The 23,572-nt window shown below is 34.0% G+C and overlaps 1 protein-coding gene across 1 annotated transcript in view; it reads left to right on the plus strand.

Annotated features, from left to right (window-relative positions):
* Window positions 1-3,030: 3,030 nt before the first annotated feature.
* Window positions 3,031-23,572, plus strand: part of LOC131851833 (obscurin) — a gene marked incomplete at its 3' end in the record, with an annotated part of 116,596 nt that continues 96,054 nt past the window's right edge. Inside the window, exons 1-2 of the mRNA XM_059202397.1 lie at window positions 3,031-7,755; window positions 7,855-7,970. Of these exons, the coding sequence (XP_059058380.1) occupies window positions 3,160-7,755; window positions 7,855-7,970 (4,712 nt within the window). The remainder of the gene's footprint in view (window positions 7,756-7,854; window positions 7,971-23,572) is intronic.

Here is a 23,572-nt window from a genome sequence, read left to right on the forward strand (position 1 = left end):
ATGAGCATGAAGTCAGGTCAGTTACCGCATCTTGGTAAATGGCAATTTACCACGATGGCTTCCAGGGAGAACCAGGGGGGTATTCTGACATGGTGCATTGGTAGCAATACGGTTATTAGTCCACATTACTGACAATCCTTTATCTCCCTGTATTAGATACATTGTCTTTGATAAAATACTATTATAGGTATATTATGTTATATGCAGATTAGGCAATGAAATTAAAGGATCAAAGGCATGAAATGTTGTCTTTCAGAATGACAATATATAAGTGTTATCACGGGTGTCACGTGATAACGTGATATCAGTAGTGTTGTTCATATATATATGGATGTTAGGCGCTTCCCATCACGTCAGCCCTCATGTTATTTGTCATTCCACATACATTAAAAAAATCGCTCTATTCTGGTTAATGAGTTTCAATACAAAACAATTCATCATCAATTTAATCAAGTAACCAATATGAATTCGAATTAGTCAGTATGATTATAGTAAGCACTATTATATATTATATAAATGAATTTTTCGCTAAAAGCTAAGAGTTATATTTATTTAGAACTAGCTGTTCCCGCGACTTCGTCCGAAAATTGGTCCAGCCATTTCAGAGATTAGCCGGAACACACAGACCGACAGACAGACAAAAATTGTAAAAAATGTTATTATGGTATACCGTATTTATTCATATGCATGTAGTAAAAAACGGTTATTTCAATATTACAAACAGACACTCCAATTTTATTTATATGTATAGATTATTAGATAATAAAATTAATAGTATTGTTTGATATATTTGCATAATATTGATTGACACCTAACGAAAATAATTGTTACGTATCTACTATACTATCTTATATATAAAATTCTCATGTCACAGTTTTCGTTCCCATACTCTTCCGAAACGGTTTGCCCGATTCTCATGAAATTTTGTGAGCGTATTGAGTAGGTCTGACGCCAACATCTATTTTTCATCTAAATGGTGGTCTAATTTTTTTTTTTTTTATTTTAAGGCAAAACATCGTTTGCCGTGACAGCTAGTTTGACATATAATATAATTTGTAAATGTTAATTCATTAATTCTATTGTATAATTTGTATATTACTAAAATGTTGCCAAAACAATAGGACAATTTTATTATTCGACATTCTTTTAATATTTATACCATATTTGCACGGCACAAACATTTGTATTCATTAATATGATTGTTTGTATCGGTCTGGGTATTTTATATGTATATTATGTATGTATTTACAAAAAAATATCTATGTATATGTATATATATCAGTACTAGCTTAACTTGGGTCTAGATGGCGCTGTGTGAATTATCCTGAGATTATTATTATTATTATATTTCAAGCAAATAAATACATTTCATTTCATTTCATTATTAGTTTGACATGAAATTGATATTTAATAAGATTGAGTGTATAATGGTTTCATGATAATTGTTACTTGCCTAATCCTTGTTAATGTACATATATTTACTTAATTTATTTAAAAGAGCACCACGCAAGTTTCCATATCATTCTTGTTGTGATGAGTCTGCGTTCTGAACGAGAGGTAGAATAAAAAATATGACTATTCAAAATTGCTGATAGTAAGTTTATTTCAATTTCTATTTTTACCATGTTCATCATATGTTACTAATTCTGAAATCCCTAACATCGATTATTAAATCGATCCACCCAATTACAGCTACGATATCATAAATAAACGGACTGTGACCTCAATCTGTTCCACCATGGAAATAACCTAGGTGCTTGCGTATTTTAATATCTTATGTAAATAAATAAATGCATTTAAAATAGCGGATTCTGATCGCGGATGGCCTTGTTTTTCCAAACAATTTCACTCACCGAAATAGAGAGTTCCCTCTGATTGCACCGAGCGTGAAGGTTCACCATTTAAATTTATTTTTTTATAAATAAACTCCGTTGGTTCACGAGGTTATGAGTTAACTGTAGTAGACGGTTTGACAGGCAGACCGGGCCGGGATGTGATGAAAACAATAATACAAATATTATAGTTGCTGTGTTTGAATATTGTAACTTTTACATTTAATTTTATATCGTTAAAATTGAGATCGTTTTGTAATCTATTTTTATGGTTCATCTGACAATTAGGATTTATTTTGGCTGCCTGTTAAAAGGCTCGCAACTAGATGTGTTTTTGGTAACGTATTATGTACTTAGACTTTCGTCAAAATTAAATTATATCGTGCTAAATACATAAATAAATAATTTTACTATTTGAATTTAAAGTCGATTTTTATAATGATTTACATTTCATTTCAACAAATTGAATTCTTTCCTTTAAATCACCCCTCAATTAAATAACTTTTTGAAGTGTGAGTATTTCGATATAAATTATACAATATTTATATATCAATATCATATATTTTATCACTCTATATAAAATAGGAGGACTGTTAGATAATTTTGTGAGATTCTTGTCAATTCTAATATGATTTTAATGTTTATTTTTAACGGTAAGGTAGTGGTAAGTTTTCGTAATGATCATATATCATTTGTGTTTTCAATTACGGTAATTGTTATTCGGGCTCAAATAAACTATATTATTCAGTAGGTATGTTAGTATATTCGTTTCTAACACATCACTGAATTGAGAAACTTCAAAATTGAAATGTATTTATGGAAATGTATACAAACTGATTTATGACGTTTTGCCAATTCCTACAATGTTTCAACGGCATAACTGTTTGCTACGTTTGTTGGTTACGTATTAACACACGTAGGAAGGAACTTTTTGGGAACGAGTCGAGCGACCTGACAAAAATAATTCGCTTTCCACTGCAATCACAGAACCGACAGCGTCCCCTTGTTTTTGCCATGAAACTGTGTCATATATTTTAGCTTTACGAATAAATTCATCTTTCTTTTGTTTATAAATAACTTGTAACCGGAACAAGAACAGCAGGCACACCGTCTGCCTTTGTGAAGGTGCGAATCGATGCGCGGGCGCCGAAGCTTGACCGAGAAGCCGACAGAAAGCTCTACAGTCGTTCTGAACGCACCGCACTAAACACACGCGCCCAAACGCGTACGCGCTTCCACTGCCCGTATAGATCGCGATCTCCAAACAAATAAACTTAACTCAAGAGTGAAGTAAACAAATATGCGGGCTTAATAAATACAATCAACTATGTCGTTCTGCAGAATTACAGGCCGCAGCAGAGGGCTGCCAAAGCCCAATTATTTCCCGCTCCTCGCTCCTATCTCGCCAGCTGATGCAAAGCGTTGCTGCAGGATCACTGGCAAGTCATATGGATTACCGTCGCATCACTACATTCCAGTACTGCTCACCGCCAGGTCGGGGAGAACGAAATGCAAAATTACTAATGTATCTGGTGAACTCGGACCCCATCATTATGCACCTGAAATAAATTATGGAAATAGGAAACATGAAATGCTACCTGACTACAGATATATATTCCCAGTCTTGGATGGTTCCACGGAGGCACAAAAGGTTTTAATGGAAATGTTGCTGACGAAACAAGTTACTGACGACAAGCGATATGTGTATACGGTACAAGAAAGAAGGTGCAGTTTAGTTTTCTCCGCTCGTATGGAAGCGGCAGTGCGTGATGGTGATGTTCGAGACGTCATGCTTGCGAAAGATTCGGATACAGTGCTGATCAAAACAAAACAAGGTCGTAGTGTGTCAATGGATTTCAAGGACTTTACCGAAGATGTGGAAATATATGAAGGCGAAGGACCTAATGCTGAAGTGTTGAAACAGAGAGAAGTAGAAGAATTAGAAGAAAAAAAGAAGAAAAGAAAACGTGCCGCTGGTCTTTCTTCAATGAAAAAAATATTTGAAAATAAAGAAAAATTAGCAGAAGTGCAGGAATTGGAAGAAGAAAAAGTGCGTCAAGTACGTGTAGCAAAAAAGGCTAAATTAGAAGAGTGCAGACATGAGAAAAATGATATGAAGAGCTTCCATTCGAATAATTTTGACTTAAATCATATGCGCTCTAAATCTAGTATTATTATGTGTAATGATGACTGGAAAGATAATATTCATCCGCTTATTGAGTCATGGGATTGGGAAGATTTTGAAAAAGAAAACTATATTGATAAAAAAAATATTGTCCCTAAGTCATCAGTATTACCTACGCCGCTGAAAATAAAACCTCATCACTGTGATTCAGAAATTTATGAAGTAGACCACAATATTAGCGATATTTCGGTATCGTTTGAAAATGTGCCTTGTGTCAATCCTTTAAAACCGATAAAAGCACGGCCTACAGAAACAGTTTTAAAAGCTGTTAAAGAATTGTCAAATGAACGTATAATTGAAACATCACAAGTTTTTGAAAAGTTGAATGAAAATAATAAACTTGGAATGTTGCCCACAGTAGAAAACTTGCCAGATATTGTAAAAAATATTAAAAAAGGTAAAAGAGAAAAAATATCTAAAGTTCCAGGTTTAACTTTGGATATAAACAAAGCGAAAACATTCATACCTGGTCAACATATCAATACTCCACAAGGTCCTATTTTTGTACCAGGACAAACAGTAGAAACTCCTATAGGACCTGTCTTCGTACCAGGGTTCACTGTGAATACTCCGGCGGGTCCAGGGCTTATACCGGGCCATATTGTAACAAATGAAAATACAAATGAACCATTTTTCCTAGCCGGACAAGTTTTGCAGACATCGAATGGCGAAGAGTTTATTTGTGGACAAACAGTTAAAAACAAAGATGATTCATATCGTTTCACTGAAGGTCAAACAGTTATCTCTGAAGAAGGTATGAAGTTTATTCCTGGTAAAATAATAAACAATGGCTCTGAAGAAACTTTTGTACCTGGTCAAACAATATTAACACCAGAGGGCGTACAGTTTATTCCAGGTCAGACAATAACAAAAAGCAACGACGTTCTTTTCACACCAGGGCAAAATGCAAAAATAAATAATGAATGGCAATTTGTGCCAGGCCAAGTAATCAATGAAGATGACGAGTTACACTTTGTACCTGGTGCTACATTAGCTACACCCAATGGCCTTAAGTTTGTGCCAGGGCAAACAGTTGCAATTAATGGGGAGACATGCTTCATACCTGGTATAACAAAAGCTAATAGCAATAATAAATTAGAGTTTGTTCCCGGGACCACAGTAGAGACTATTGATGGACCAAAATTCATAGAAGGACAAATAGTACGTACTGAATATGGAGAAAAGTTTATGCCTGGAAAAACTACCGTTCAAGCTAACGGACATGTAGAATTTTCCGTTGCTAAAACAGTAGAAGATATAACTTTCTCAGAAGGCACGCATATGGGATTGCCAATAGATATCAAAACATGCTCATTATCTGAAGAATCCTTATATGTATTTGGTCATATGGTCCAAACTACAAAAGGTATTGAGTTTTATCCTGGCCCCAGAATACCTAAAATAGAAGGTAAAGTAGTACCTGGAAGACTTGTTAAAAATGAAGCAAATGAGTCAAGATTTGTTCCTGGAATGATGGTAGAAGGTATATTTGTTCCAGGACAAATAGTATTTACAGAAAACGGAGAACAATTTGTTCCAGGCCAAGTTGTTGATACTGTTGATGGACCTAAATTTGTACCTGGTCAAGTTGTAAACACGAGAAATGGACCAAAGTTTGTCCCAGGTCAAACTATACATACAATTGATGGTCCTCGTTTTGTTCCGGGTCAAATAATAGAAACAAAAGCTGGACCTACTTTTATACCTGGTCAAGTTATATCTACAGAAGAGGAAGGCTCGAGATTTGTACCTGGACAAGTAGTTGACACGGAAGAAGGTCCTAGATTCGTCCCTGGTAGAGTTATAGAGACCGACGATCATGGTGTGACTTTTGTTCCTGGTCAGATAGTCCAAACACCGGAAGGATTAAAATTTGTAGCTCCTGATCTTGTAGAAGGCGAAGAGGGATTAGAGTTTTCAGTTCAAAGTTTCGTTGTTACACCTGAAGAACTAAAACTTTTAAAAGTAAAAACAAACCCAAATGATACAACATCTACTAAAGGAGAATTAACTATCGATACAAATATGCTCAGACAGCTTTCTGAGGCCGGTATGTCTATTGGTAGACAAGTACCAGCAGAACTACCTACGATTAACGTAGTTTTAAATGAAACTAGAAATAAAGAGGCACTCAAAGCATTTGTTACAGATTTCGGCTTAAAAGATGATGTTGCGAATCAATTAATGGACGTTATCACATCTATTATTGAAATGAGTGCACATTTGAAGTCAGAAATGTATGAAAATGGTAAAACAAATGAAAATGCAAGTGAAGCGAAAAAAAATAAAACCACAAAAAAGCGTATGGAAATTGAAACAGGATATACAGAAGGAAACGGACAAACAGCCCATGAAGAGCATGTCAAAAATTCAATAGCTGCTGCAGTATTAGCTGCTTTAGTTACGGCTGAACAATTTGAAGAAGTTAATAATAATAATAGTAAAGAAAAATATCAATTAATATTAAAATCTATTGATACTATTTTGGGTAAAGCTATAGATAAAGATTTTGTAACAGCAATGTACAAGATTTTACAATGCGAGGAAGACAAAGAAATTCTTCGTGAGGAGATTCTTGAAAATACAACTCAACCTAAAGTTGAATTAATCAAAATTGCTGTCAATAGCACACTACATAAACATTCCTTTACCGAAGAAGATATTATTGAAAAATTCAGCGACTTTTTAGCTAGTGAAAATGAAGTATTAGGACCAGCATTCAAAAATATTGCTAACACTGACACAAATCTTCTTCGCCATGTATTGGGTCACATCTCAGATTCAATATCTTTTATTAAAACTGATAATGAAGCAAGGGAAACCTTACAGAAGGCAATTGTGTCTGCAGTTCAAGAATCTAGCTCCAAAGAATTGGAAGTTATACTTAACGAAAATAATAAAGAAAACTTAAAAGAATTGATCGTACAATCAGTAGGACTTGCAAAACTTCTTGGAATGAGAGACGTGGCTAGTAATTTATTAGCGGTCATCAATAATGAAGAAAGTTTATCTAAAATCGCAACGGACGATACAAGTCTTAGTATTTTAAAAAGGTTAACAGTCATGCGTAAACTTGCAGAAAAAACACCAAGTTTACATTCTGCGCTTCATAAATTAGTAACAGACCCAGAATTGGCTCGAACGGATCCTAAACTTAGAGATTTAGTTCGTGAAAGCGCAGTTCTAATGATAGTACCGGAGGAACCTCCGCTGATGACATCTGATGACGTTCCATTAAGTTTACTAGATCCAGACAACAGTCTTGCTATGGAAGAATTTTTATTTCAACGCAGGAAACATCCTGGTGCTTTATTAATAATGAAAAGAGGATTGCAAGCTGTTGTGCCTCGCGAAGCCAGTCGTGCTGTATTAACTGGTCAAATTGCGTATACAGTTCTCGATGAAAATGGAATCCGACATTTTGAACCACTGCACGTATTTTCAGCGTTGAACCTCAGCAAACCAACAGCCCATAGATTTTCAATGTATAGTTGTCCTGTTGTGGATGACAAAGATGAAGATCTACAATCATTTACAGGATATTGTAATATCAGTAATAATCAGAGAATAACTAGACTTGGTGGATGGAGGACGGATCGTAAATATAATGGAGTGTTACTGGATAGAGAGAATACTAGAAGTAGAATGAGTAGCTTGGAAACTACACCAAGTTATAAACGATATTCATCACGATCTTTGTCTAGATCAAGGTCGAGTTGTAGTAGAAGTCCTCCGAAGGTAATTTCTTAATAATTTTACACTAGAAAAAAGCTAGATTCTAACTAAAGTTCTACACCTTCATTGAACTGAAAGTTTAATTGTTTTTTCTTGTTACAGGTAGAGGACGTGTTAGTTGCAACGACAGACTACACTGCCGCTGCTGATGATGAAGTGTCCCTAAAAGCAGGTGACATTGTCGAGGTTCTCGATACAAAAGCCGCGCTCGGAGCCAAGTAAGTAATTTACAAACTTCCAATTTATTATTGGCATGAGCTTTGCACAACCGTGATTGATTTAGTTCTCGACATATAAATAACGAAACGAACATGCGCGCCTTGTGAAACAGGAGTCATTACTTCGGCTCTAAACCCGGTTTCGCTATCGTCTATAAGTCATCATAAAACCGGCCGAACTTTGTACTAATACGCTTAACTCTTGTATCGTATAAACATTAACATCTAACAAAACGATACAGTTTTCTAGTGAGAAAAACAAAACATTTGATTAAGAGTGTCAGATTATTTTCGTTGTGGAAACTGGGTTAGACAAGGGAAATGTCAAGAATGCGTTTTAGCTGTAATTTTAATATCTCACGATGCGCTGGACTGGCCACATGGGTGATTGTGTGTAATTTTAGCGCGGGTTCGTTGCACCGCTTGCGTAACGCTACAGTTTTGTCTATAAATCTTCATTATTGTTTTTTAACATTTCACACCTCATCGCCGTCTAACTGAGCATAAATTAACCAAACATCACCATCACCCGATGATGTAATGAGAGAGAATTATTGATGCAGGTACAGAGGACGCGTATATTGTTACGAGAACCATTTCTTCCAGCCGAGGGGTCTGTCTCTCGACTATGTGTTTAGTGTGCCAACGTACAAAATGTACTATTATTGATAGCGATGAAGAGGAACTGTTACAAGAAGATGGAGCACCACGCGATCATGCACGTTGTATATAACTCGCTTCAACGCTGAAGCCATGAGTCCTTGTCGTACATACTTATATGTGATCAACGTTTTAACTATTGTGATAATTATTTCGCTGCCATTTAGTCGCTGTATCATTTAGAAATTCATTGTCATTATTGTAATATTATTTAGTAAACATGAGTGTTACACACATATGATTTCTAAAAAAGGCTTTTAATGAAGTTAAGTAAATTCTTTGTACTTTATTTTTATGTTTAGATGCCGAAATTAGTAATGATATTAATACTTTTATAGAATAGCTCAATGACAATTATTGATTTAGTTTTGTTGAACTATATTAACTACATTATACATTAGTACACTATATTATGTTATGTACATAGTACATTATATTATGTATTCAAAATCAATATACTGAAACAATGTTAAAATAATTTAATACATCACAAACATTACTTATATACAGTATTTTTAAGATTATATTTACTGAGCGATATTATAGTTTTTAGAATAAAATTCACAAAATTATATGAAGTTTTTTTTTGCAGGTTATCCATAAATAGTTAGGTAATGAAATGTATAATGACTAGTTATATATTAATGAGTAAGGAACAGAGTGTTACACTTTGTTTCTTACTGCAACAAAGTTGAAACATCGAAATGTCACAACACACAATTTTATATTTATAAACAACTTGCTGACTCCGAGAACTCCAAAGATTTTTTAAGTTTAGTTACGCAATAAATTTCTGAACGCACGCAACCCTGTTTGACAGGTATCAGCAGTTTGTATGGGAAATTAATTTTTAAGTTTAGTTACGCAATAAATTTCTGAACGCACCCTGTTTGACAGGTATCAGCAGTTTGTATGGGAAATTAATTTTTAAGTTTAGTTACGCAACACACACCCTGTTTTATATTTATAAACAATAAATTTCTGAAACAGTTTGTATGGGAAATTAATTTTTAAGTTTAGTTACGCAATAAATTTCTGAACGCACCCTGTTTGACAGGTATCAGCAGTTTGTATGGGAAATTTTTTTAAGTTTAGTTACGCAATAAATTTCTGAACGCACCCTGTTTGACAGGTATCAGCAGTTTGTATGGGAAATTAATTTTTAAGTTTAGTTACGCAATAAATTTCTGAACGCACCCTGTTTGACAGGTATCAGCAGTTTGTATGGGAAATTAATTTTTAAGTTTAGTTACGCAATAAATATCTGAACGCACCCTGTTTGACAGGTATCAGCAGTTTGTATGGGAAATTAAAATTGCTATATTTACTACATATTTAACATGCAATTTCTTCATTTTTTACACTGTCTAAAACTTCCCTGGACTTTCACGAATAATTGAGAACCGATTTGGCTAATTCTCCAAATCGGTTCAGCTATTCTTGACTTTTAGCGAGACTTTTTATATATATAGAAGATATTACTAGAAATAGTGATAAATTTTGTACAAAAGCACCTGCGTGGCCGTGACTATGTTATGTCTCAATTATTTCATATATTTTGACGAATTTTGTGTTATGTTGCGGAAGTCCATTTCATTACTTAATGTATTTGTATTATTTAATTTAATTCCGCACACACGTGCTAATGTTAGCGGAATTAAAATAAAACAAATCCACTAAATAATCAATCTATTTTAAGCAGCTTCTTTGTAAGCTGTGTTTCGGTTGGACGGTGAGATTTGGTAATGAAATTACACGGATTGAGGCATAATGTCTTTCATGTGTCATCTATCAAATAACTAAGGGCATTACATGACGAAATGTCACTATCAATTATATGCTTTTTTGTTTACACAAAACTTCTGCTAACACTCAGAAGTCACAAAACAAAAATGGCTGCTCAAATTTCTCCAAATACTAAAGTATAGTTTTTTTTTTAAAAAACAATTTTTAAGTTTTTAGGGTCTGTTAATGTGTATGTAATATATCTCTTATGTTTCATACATCCGTATCCTACGGTGACCGTTTACCTTTAGATAAACCGTAGGCTTCTTTGCCAAAGTCTGAGACTTTGTCCCCTATGGTATAAGAAAACCCCATTCTAAGAAGTATTTTTATAGCGTAGGGAACAAACTTACTTGCAGCTCACCTGATAGTAAGTGATTACCGTCGCTCATGAGCAGCCGCAACACCAGGGGAATTGGAAGTGCGTTGCCTAGCTTATATGAAGGAATAAGCTCTTTTAACCTTAACGATTCAGAAACCTTCCAGTGTGGAATCATCTAATTTCATAAAGTAATTATGCTCTGGAAAAACGCACGGAGAAGGCGGTCCTTCTCCGGATTCATCCAGATAATCGGTATTTTAGTTTCTGGTATGCTAATGTAGCGTAGTATTTTTTTTTATAAAGCATTAGTTTTATATACAGTTTGGTGTTTATAACCTATCGAAATGATTCGCAACACTTGCGCCACTGAGTCACGCCTGAATTACAGCATTAGGTGGACGCAGCTGTCATTTGCGTCCATCTCTTATATTACACCAGCATTTGAAACGACGTATGAACAACTCATAAAATAATACTACATAATAATGAATTTCGTTCTGTCTGTCGGCACGTATTAATTTTTATAGAGTTTTTAGATACAAATTAAGAACATACTGTCATATATATGAACTAATAATGAAAAAAGGAATAAATGTGTTTTTTATTGTAAGGGATAAATATAAAATTTCTTATTCATTTTTAATAATTATAATTAAATTGTGGAGGTAAATAAAAACTACATGATGATATGTTCACATTTCTCAAATACTATTTTTATTCATAAAATAAATTAACGTTACGCATTCAAAATTCAAAAGTGTTTTTAAGTCTCGTACAAAGTTGTCAATGTATATCATTTACATATACATATGTTGTTTTACAAAACATAGTCTATGTGTAAAACATTAACAAATATATAGATTATGTTAACGTTTTACACAAATTTGACGACCTCCTGGTCTGACGGTTTAGCATACCACTTTACTTCCGATGATCGCTGGTTCGATTCCTCTCACGGTTCAAACATTTGTCTTTATGAGTATGATTGTCTGTAGCAGTCCCGATGTTTTCTATGTATATTAGGTATGTATTTACAAAAAATATGTATCTATTATTTATATCAGTTGTCCAGTACCCATAACAGAAGCATTGCTTGGGACTAGATGGCGCTATGTTAATTGTCCAGGGATATTGTGATATATTAGATAAAAAAAATATTAGGCAGGGAAGCAACATAAGTACTGAAGGTGAGTGTTAATGTGGACTGAAATTAACACTTAAACGGTCGTCCCCGTCACAAGACTGCAATTCTGCTTGGATTTTCTCTCCCTGCCACACGATCGACTTGGTTGATTCCAGCGTGGCTGAAATTAAATTGTATAAGAATATTAAATTGTGTTAAATAAAAAATCAAATGTTTAAAGACTATATGCTAAATGCAATATAGACAACTTTAGAACAGAATATAAATAATAGTTTTTTAAGTAAAATTACCAATTTCGAAAGCACTTCTTTATTCTGCCCTAGCTACCCGCTGCAGTATCTCATCAGCATGGGTATACTTATATTATACATATAAACCTTCCTTTGAATCACTAATTTTTTGCTAAAAGCTACAATTAATTTTTAGAAATAGATAGAGTCAATTCTATTGGATAGTTTAAAAGATCTAAGTGAACAGACAGCGATTCATTTTACCCTATGTAAAGCTGTAGAATAAAGATCCAATTAAGAAAGATAGACAAAAAAAGCTAGTGCTATTTTAAATTAATATGAAACATGACTACAATATTGTATACGCAAACACAACCTAACAACGAACAAATCGAATGTCAAGTTAATTATTAGATATATAATAATAACTAGCTACTCGTACTACCTGTATTCTATATATAAACCTTCCTCTAGAATCACTCTATCTGTTTAATTAAAATCACTTCAAAATCTGTTGCATAGTTTTAAAAATTTAAGCATACACAGGGACGGGCAGACAGCGACAGCGACTTTATTTTATATTATGTGATATGTTATTCTGATATATAAGCTATATTACTGTAAAGCTTCATCAAAATCCGTTCAGTAGGTTTAGTGTGAAAGAGTAACATCCATCCATACTCCCAAACTTTCGAGTTTATAATATTAGTAAGATGCTAAACAATTGGCGGCCTAATCGGTTAAAGAAATCTCTTACAATCTTCTCAACACATAAAGTAGTCTTAGTAAGGAAATAAATCTGTCATAGTTAAAGCAGACCAATACTTTGGTAGTACTATGCAAAAGTTCTAGATTTTTGTGCGGCAAATAGAGAGATCATCAGGGTCGGCGACGCGCACGTGATACCCCTGGTGATTGAAACGTCCATAAGCTTCTGTAACCGTTTACTATCATATGGGCCGTATGTTTGTCCGCCAATGTCAGAGAATTAGCATAAAATTTTATGTAAAACAACACAAATATGAGGTCCAATCAATTGTTTCAATGGTCTCGTAAATATTTGAGCCATTAACCAGCGATGCAGAGTGCCCAATACTAGTTTTTATAACTGTATCATTGCCAAGTTACTCAGCTGGGTGGCTGCCAACTAATTGTGTCCAGGTAGACCATTTCTCATGACATTAATTTTATTATCTTATATTCATTTAGATTACCACACTACAAAGTTGCAAATTCACGTTGTTTTTTTAGGAATAGAATTGAATAATTTTACTTTTTTTTTAATTAAAATAAATAAATAATTAAAATAAAATTAGTATAAGTTACTCCTTATTAAGTATACACCTAACATTAGCTATTTACGAGTAAAAGTCCGGTCAAAATCGAACCAAACGATTCAGAGATTAGCAAGAACAAACAGACAGACAAAAAAGTGTAAAATTATTATTTTGGTGTATTGAAATTACACACAGACACTTCTATTTTTTTTAATTATATAAATTACCTATCAATAGTAGATGTCATATATACACCATGTATTATTGAAAATACTCTGTGTACACTCTAGTAGTACTCTGTACTCTGTGAAAATTTCATCATTATATTCAATATTGCACAATCTTCAAAAGACCATCTCACGCCAGAGGAAATACAGGGGGGTGTGTGGGATTTCTACCCACAAAAAAACCACACGGTGTACCTATATTTACCTACTTAACTTACGAAGGAGAGAAGGGGTCTGTTGGTAATGTGGATTAAATAACCTCATTGCTAACAATGTACCATGCTAGATTGACCTCGACGCGTATCCCCCTGCAACCATCATGTTGAATTTACCACAATGAGCTTGACCTTATTTATTTATTTATTTATTTATTTATTTGAGTTACCAACAAGACATACACTATGAGGTTACAATTATTATAACTTGCGAAGAGTTTATATAGTGTTGACTTAATTACTGGTTGCCACGGCACGCGATATTGGTTACAGAAGTTTATATATATATATATATATGTATACAATTATTATTACTTTTTTTTTTTTAATTTTATATTTTTTGTTTTTTATATATATATATATATATATGTATTTATATTATATTTATATATTTATATGTGTATAAATATTAAAGTTTTAATTTAATTGTGTTAATGAAACGGGTTTGACTTTTGTCTCAATATGTGTTCTTGAGTGGTTGACTTGAACTTGGAGAAACCAGAAAACACGTCAATATCCGAACTCCTCGCTACAATATTATAGTTATTTTCTAATCTATTAATGGTGGAGAAGTGTCCCAAATTGCTTCTGAATCGCTTTTTTGCAAATAAGGAATACTTTTTACTGCGAGGTAATTTATAGGGTGCGTTTATAGTTATTTGTTCTAGCAATGCAGGGCAATCAAGAACACCATTTATAATTTTATGGAAAAATGCACCGTCAAGCAACTGTCTCCTGTCTTCGAGACTCGTTAGTTTGAAATATTTCAAACGTTTATTAAATGATTTTAGTTCCTTTGCCATTCCGCTATGATAAGAAAGGTGCCAGACAAAACGTTTAAGTATGGATTCTATGCGATTTCTATGTACCATATAATAAGGGGTCCATACCTGACAACAGTATTCTAGACCAGATCTAATAAGCGCGTTAAATATGGAGATTTTAGTGGACGCCAATTTGAACTGTTTACAATTCCGCAACATAAAACCCAACAATTTAAAGCTTTTAGTTACCAAATGATTAATATGAGTGTTGAAATGTAGCCTATTATCAATGTAAATTCCCAAATCTCGTACAACTTCTGCCTCTGTTAAACTCATCTTATCATCCTCCATAGATGCCCCGCCAGCGTATACAGTGCAGGCGAATGCACCATTCCATTATCATAAAAAAAAACCTAATCTATAATACTCTCGGCATATGCCGTAGTGGCGAGGTCGCGTTAGCACTCTACCGTGACTCCGGCTGCGTTGGTTCGCCCTGTAGATGGCGTAGGGATCAGAACCTATCGTGAAAATTTCATCCTATAGGCACTTCGGTGAACGTGGCATGTGCATGTGACAGAAATGCGAATGTTGAGATGAATGTGTGGGCTCACCAGGAATGTGCATACGAGGAAGTTTGAAAGTTGCGCCGGTTATAGACAAGTTGCGAGGAACAGATTGAGCTGGTATGCGTATGTTATGCGGAGGATCGAGGATCATATCTTATGAAAAGTGTAATATGAATGTAGGTGGATTGAAAGGGAGGGGCGCCCTAAAAAAGATGGATGGATTGTGTGAGAGATGATATGAATAAAAGGAGAGTATGCTCAGATATGACGGCCGATAGAGATCTGTGGAAGAGAATAACATATAGCGCCGACCTCAAATAGTGGGATAAAGGCAAGGTAATGATGATGATACTTCCAGACATTTTTACAGGCTATATATAAGAGTATGTAATGGACCTACATGAATAAAGATATTTTGAATTTTTGCATATTGAGCGTACGAAATCTTCTTTACCTTACCTTTGCAGAGTTCTGCCTCGTTTTTCTTCTTATTTAGCTTTCATATTAACTGAGTTCGAGAGACAATTATAACAAGTCCTTTCACAAATATTAGTCTCTGGTCACCCGTATCAAATACCACGGATGAGATTGCTAAAAACTATATCGATGTACTATATAAACTAAAAATCAAACAGACATTTTACGACTTAACCTGGATTTTAGTTAATGAGGGAAAGACGAAAAATATTTTTTTCTTATTTATATCATACACACCCGTGCGAAGCCGGGGCGGATTAGCTACTCGCTTTGTCTTTGCACGAGTGTACATGTATTATACATATAAACCTTCCTCTTGAATCACTCTATTCATTAATAAAAACAGCATTAAAATCCGTTGCGTAGTTCAAAAGATTTAATCGAACAGACAGCGGAAGCGACTTTATATAATTATATCTAAAGAAGCATAAATAATGATGGGCAGGGGGTGTGGTGAAACTGGAGATATTGGAAACTGTGCCGTCATTGACGTCACATCGTTTCTGGGCCAGCCTGAAATAGCGCGCGCAACATACGCGGTGCATGCACATGTTAATGACTTGTTGCTACGAAGGATACTTAACACAACGCTCGTGTATTTCACAAGTACCTGGCCTTCCTGTCATTATTCCTATTAAAGAGGTTTTTGGAAGGGTTTAATATGCAGCGGTACTAAATATAGTGAAATACAAAAGTAAAATATGTATGTAATTGGTAAAAGGACTCTAAGTCTCACAACATGTCAAGAGGAACATTTACGAACAATAGAAGACACCGAATATATATCCTATATATATATTTATATGACACAGGGGTCAAACGAGCATGCGGCTCATCTGGTATGTGATTACCGCCGCCCATGAGCACCCGTAACACCAGTGGAATAGCAAGTGTGTTGCCGGCCTTTTAAAAAGGAATAACCTCTTTTTTTTAAGGTTTAATATTTCAATTTTGGTTAATTTAAGGTTTCAATATTGTATCGGTTCGGAAATACTATTGCTGGAAGGTGATTCCACAATGTGGTTGTGCCTGGCAAAAAGTTTCTAATCGCAAAGTCTTCTATTTAGCCATATATAAATTTATCAACAAAAATTCCAATAGTTGACCTTGACCCAGCCCCGGGTCTGAGGGAAGCAAGACGGTGCCCGTACCCCGGGCGACAAGTTCTGGGGGCGGCAAATTCGAACTTGGCAGATGAATACATATCTCATCATTAACGCACCTTTGACAACTTGACCACTGACAGACGGACGTCAAGTAAATTGTTTGTGTTCAATGTATTTGAAAATAAAGATATAACTGTTAAAAAAGTCACGATAATTAACAGCAATAGTAATTGGACAAATTGTATGTTAACATGTATATTGTAAAAATGTTTGACGGATCCGAAGAGCGGCAGTCTTAGGGTCTTATGGTAGTCATTTTAAAATTTTTGCCCCGCTCGAATCAAATTATGATCCTGGGGCTGCTATGATTTGTTGCTACATGTCGCAGTGCTACAGTTACTATAGTTGCACAGTGCTCTGCAACCTACATAGATCTATTGTGCTCGCACTTTTTGAAAGTTGTCCACCGAGACCCATCAGAGACAAAAATTAAAGGATATTCTTAGGTTTGGTTTTTATTTCCTCAGGATATACTATGTACTTTCCAAAAGAGATATTAAGTTTATGCATAAGTGGGCTACAACCACATAGGATGTGTAGTGGCGTTAAGAGGGTGATATATATGGATATAGGAATCATGATGATACTTCCACATACTATGCTGTTAAATCTTCATAGTCGATTTCTTAAGGCTTGGGATCTTCACCACCAGAAATACTTCTTCCAACCAACACTCTCCAGATATCTATATTTTCTTCCAAGGTCGCTGACTGTATATTTCGTTTGACGGCATCTGTCCATCAGTTCAGTTGCCTTACCTCCCCGCCTTCTTCCGTTCTTCCTTCTTGTTGTTAAATATGGGTCTAAAAATAAAACAAAGAAAGTTCGGAAAGTACTCTCAAAATGGGTGACAATCGCGTCAATAAAATTATTCGTGTTAAGCCCGGTTAGCAATATAAATAATCTTAATTCAATGAGAGTTCCTAACTCATAGTAGGCTGCCATAGTCTGGGTTAGGACCCATCTGGACCCATCTGGACGATAGGCCCATCTGTTCTCCTGTCTTTTGTGCCCTTCATCTAGCACTACGAAGACCTAATAATGCGACCGATAGCGCTAAAGTTGTCGCAACATTCTGGGGTAATTAGTAAATAGTTGTCATTGAACAATAGTTGTAATTTAACATTTACTTAAAAGAGCACACAAGTTTCTTTCTCATTCTTTTTGCGATGTATCTGCGTTCCGTATGGGTGATAGAATCAAAAACATATGACTAATCAAAGGTTAAAAAAGTTATGTTTATTTGAATAAAGAACATTTCTATTTCTATTGAATCGAAAGAAGAAGAATATAAGCACTTTTAAATAGTAAATTTTTATATGATTCCACGGCTATATTCGTAGAAGATGTGGTGGTAGATTATGACTTTAAATTGCAGAAGAAATCTATAGTATTTTATTCACCTCCCTGAGAGAGGTTTGAATATCTCCAAAAAACCAGCAGAAGACTGTATACTGACAGGAATATGAAGGACAGTGGGACTCACCGACCGGGCTAATTTTTGATGATAAATAGAAGGCCTTGGGTGCACTCTTCGTCCTTGTCTCCGATTCTCTAAACTGCTAAGCTGTTGAGTATAACGGATGACGCTTTTGAACCGTGTGAGCTTATTTGTATAGCGTAAACATAATGGCGACCTACGGAACACTAAACATAGTTAATAGTAAATTAGAATAAACACACACAGTAGGGTGTAACTTGTATAAAGTTACACTTGTTGCTTAGACTAATTACATAAACTATATATATAGTACTGCGTGACCTATTTTTTTACAAAACGCTGGCACAATCTACTATCGAACGTCTGTCACTATATTTCGTGTTTGCGTCAATGTGAAATCTTTGATATGTATTTTATATATTATAAAAAATTGTGTAATTTTTTACAATTTCATCGACCGCCATCTCCAATATATCCGTGATATAAAGATCCTGTTTATATAATATGTACATGTATGGTCACTATAACACACGACTTCGTCCTCCTTAATGCCAAAAAAAAGTTCTAGCTTCAAGAATTACGATTTCCATATAAACTTTTATTACCCCTTTCAACCCCTCACAATTTATTTCGAATTATAAAACCTATATCCATTCTCAGGGTCTAGGCTACCTATGTACCAAATTACATTTAAATCGGTTCAGTAGGTTTAGTGTGAAAGCGAGACAGACAGACAGAGTTACTTTCGCAATTATAATATTAAGTAAGGATATAAATGACAAGCTGAATCTCGCGAATTTATTATTATTATTTCATTTATTTCAGATATTGATCCATCCATATTATTTATAAACAACTTATTAACTATTTAGTAATTTACAATTATTAAAAATATATTTAATTCATATATTTAATGTCTCTGTCCATAATAAACAATGCAGCGATATACCCCTGAATGGACATCCGTGGATATCACATTGTGTTAGTCACAAAGAATGTTATACAGCCATCTACCTATCTTCATAAAGTCACGTTTATTATATCAATAATATTATATTTTGTAGATCATTATTAGATTATTAAAAATATAAGTATAGTAAAATAATTTAATTCAGAGTAACACGTAATAAACAAGTGCAGATACCCACTGAGTCATCTGTGTACATCACATTGTGTGAATCACAAACAAAAGATAGTTTAAAAATCATGATGGTGAAATTAGTTAATGCGATACGATTCACAAAGTGATTAAAAAATAGTTGGGTTCAGAATAGAATAGAAGATTAGAAAATTATCCAAATAAACTTAATTTTAACCACTTTTGAATAGTCATAACAAAATTATTTTTTTAATCTACCACTCATTCGGAAAGCTGTCTCATCACAAGAGTTTATTTTTTTAATTCGGTTACATCTTTAAACTATGACTATTTTTATGAGCTATAACATTAAATCTGTAACTGAAATATTATCTGATTACATTAATAATGTGTGCTGTTCTTTATTATCCATCTCTTACTTGTTCAATCCTGTAATTATTTATATGAAGTTATATTCTCTTAAATAGTATGCAACACACGTTTCTACATTCTTCAACGATTCCGAATGAGTGGTAGAATCAAAATATGACTATTCAAAAGTGCTTGTAATGAGTTTATTTGAATAAAGATTATTTCTATTTCTATTAATATGGAATGAAAAGTATATTAATATTAATTACAACTTACTTATTGTGGATGATGCAAGTGTTGTAACAAAACATCTTCTCTAACTCCCTCCTACACCTATTATGTTCAAAACAATAATAATAATTATTTCTTTTATAGTTGTCATTGTTTGGTGATTTTCATCCGCAATGACAAGTTTAACACCCCATCAAAGGGAAATATATAAAATATGTACATAAACAATAATAACTTGAACACAATATACACAGCGCCATCGAAACCCAAGCTAAGCAGAACTCGTGTTATGTGTACTAGACAAGTGATATAAATACTTAAAAACATTTTAGTAATACATTCATAATATATATAGAAAACATACTGACCGTTACAATCATACTCAATACGCAAACGTTTGCATCGTGCATGAAATTGAACCCATAACCATCGGATGAAAAGCGGCGTGCTGAACCGTTAAACCACCGAGGCCGTCAAATGATAGATGGCGAAACATATTCGATAGAATAATCATTACATGTCCGTCCCTAAGTATGCTTAAATCTTTAAAACTACGCAACGGATTTTGAAGCGGTTTTTTTAGTATATAGAGTGATTCAAGAGGGATGTTTATATATATAATACATATACACCCGTGCGAGGCCAGGGCAAGTAGCTAGTTGTGAAAATAAATTAGACATTTATATAGAGAATGTTTCCAGCAAACATTTTTTTATTTAATTCCGTTCCATTCAATAGTGTAAATTTTGTAAATTGTTTATTTTACTCATTGTCGAAATTACATGTTATTCAAATTCAAAATATCTTTATTCTTGTAGGTCTGTTACAGGCTCTTATGATATGTCAAATCTACCGTCAGTTCGAAATGATTTCGGGATGAGAAGAACTGACAAGAAACTCAGCTCGTATTCTTTTCAAATTATATATATATATTTACAATAATGCAGATTAATTTTTAAATTCAAATTTGGGAGAATAGAGTGACCACCAGCATACGCTATTGCAAAAGCAAATAGTCTAATCAGTGTTCGCAACCCAAACAGACTAGTCCCCACAAGTTATATTTAGAATATAACAGCAGCATTTTTATCTCAAGAATAGTATAATGTGATTAGATTAATAAATGTATTACGCTTATAGGCCTCGCCTTAATAAAGAACATGACTAAATATTCATTTCAAATCATTTCCTGGAATACGCTAGTTATCTGGAAAGTAGTTTTGGAAAATCCATTGAGAAGTATCTGTTTCTATTTATGCCTTCAATTACTAGAGGCGTCCTGAGGCAGACTGCGGGATATTGCTGGCAGCTTGTCCATCAATGTTTTTATAATTATATGCTTTTGTGGCCAATCTATGAACATCCAGCGGGTTCACCATTGCTTAGGCCCTTCTTTTCTCCTGTATTTGATTTCTTTTTTTATATTATCGTTTATTTAATCGAGTATATATACATATAAATAAAATTGGAGTGTCTGTTTGTAATATTGAAATAACCGTTTTATACTACATGTTTTCTAAAATAAAAGTAGCCTAAGTTACTCCTTATTACATCAGCTACCTGTCAAAAAAGTTTCATCAAAATCGGTCCAACCAATTCAGAGATTAGCCGCAACAAACAGACAGAGAGACAAACATCGTAAAAATGTTATTTTGCTGTATGTACAGTATTGAATATAAATACTGTACATACACCAAAATTACATTTTTTACTATTTATATATGATAGCTGATGTAATAAGGAGTAACACAGACTACTTTTATTTCAGAAAAATAAACTTAAATTCCACGCGGACGAAGTCACGGGTACAGGTAGTAATAATTATCCAGCTGTAAATAAAGCTAGAATACTCATTTATAACTGCCATGACTGACTCATCATTTTAGTGCCACCTCCCTCTTTCTAGTGCTGCGGCTACTCCCAGTGTTGCCAGTATTAAAAACAGCATACTATTAATCCCACTTACAAAACACAAGCTAGCATAAATGTTAACTAACATAATACATCCATTGGTAGATGCAGTTATTTCTGGCAGTTACAGTGCAGTGGGCCGGTGTGCGGTTATAATGCTCTAAATATATATGAAGTTTACTTATAAGAAGGATATTAGATATTTACAAAACATTAAAATATAGAATCTTATATTACGTAAATATTTTCTGCACTGTGCTGGTAGAAAAGTCTGCTAAATTCTCCTTTGTATTGTGTGCATTAAAGTCAAATAAATAAATAATATAATTAATTTTTACCTAAACAATTATTTAGTCCAAGCAATAGAACAACTTTTACACAACAATTCTTATAACTATACATATAAACATTCCTCTTGAATCACTCTATCTATTAAAAAAACCGCTTCAAAATCCGTTGCGTAGTTTTAAAGATTTAAGCATGCATAGGGACGGACAGACAGCGACAGCGACTTTGTTTTATACTATATAATGGTTAATCACATATATTAAAAAAACAATTTCTCTAATAAATAAACTTTTGGTATAGATATAGTTAGATCGAGCTACTAGGAATACATAGAGTGGAAGGGGGTCGTTTGTAATGTGGATTGTTTACCCTATTGCTAGCAAGGTACCATGTCGGCTTGACTTTCAGTGGTTTCCCTGGAAACCATCATGACAAATTCCTGGTGAATATATCATGATGGACTAAGTGACCTGACCTCATGGGTGTACCGTACCATTATATCATATGTTAGGTATATCTGGGGCCACAATAGTTAATTAGAATAGTAACCAACATTCACAAAATGAGATCGTCTTGGACTTGGTTTTCGACTGGGCCAGAGCGTAGTGGAATTTTGGTTTTCGACCGGATCGACTGAACCACATTAATCGAAAACTACAAGTACACCATGCATTCAATACAAATTAACAATTCCAGCCCCTGACATCGACCACAAAATGTACTCCGTAAATAAATATAAGCCATCAGAAATAGACTGGGGATCACACGAGGCAATTCGAGATCTTGGAAGCCCTGACATTGAGGCGTCATTTCACCCCAACTGACAGTGTCAGGTGACGCGTGATTGATGTCTCGACTCCTCGAAAATATACTTTTCAAACACATCACAAAGACATCAGCATAACGCGGCTTCCGGTCGCAAACAGTATCTATATTACTCGTAAAAAAGTTATATTTTCTCACTTTCTTTCAAATTAGGATTTCAAATTGAAAGAAAGAGATGACGTACTTTTATATGTATATATTTACGAGTAAATGAAGTTTTTCGATATTTGTGCATTTCTATGAATGTTACAAGGTTCACAGGAAGAGTATAATATTTTTTTCTAGCTACTCAGACTAGCTCAGGCTGTGGATGATATGACATACATATAAACCTTTTCCTTGATTCATTCTATCTATTGCTAAAAACTGCATTAAAATCCGTAGCGTTGTTTAAAGATTTAAGCAAAGAGACAGCGAAAGCATCTTCATTTTATACTATCTAAAAGTTATTTGCCCCATATATGGAATAATTTTATGATACATACATATAACTGATATATCACAAACCATAAAATATCAATAAAAATAATAATCAATATCAATATATGACAATACCATATTAATTTCAAAAAGAAAATTACATTATTATCATGACATAATGTAACTATTCCTTTACATAT

Source organism: Achroia grisella, unplaced genomic scaffold, assembly GCF_030625045.1.
Source record: "Achroia grisella isolate CSIRO2021 unplaced genomic scaffold, CSIRO_AGI_Agris_v1 utg808, whole genome shotgun sequence".
Taxonomy (NCBI): domain Eukaryota; kingdom Metazoa; phylum Arthropoda; class Insecta; order Lepidoptera; family Pyralidae; genus Achroia; species Achroia grisella.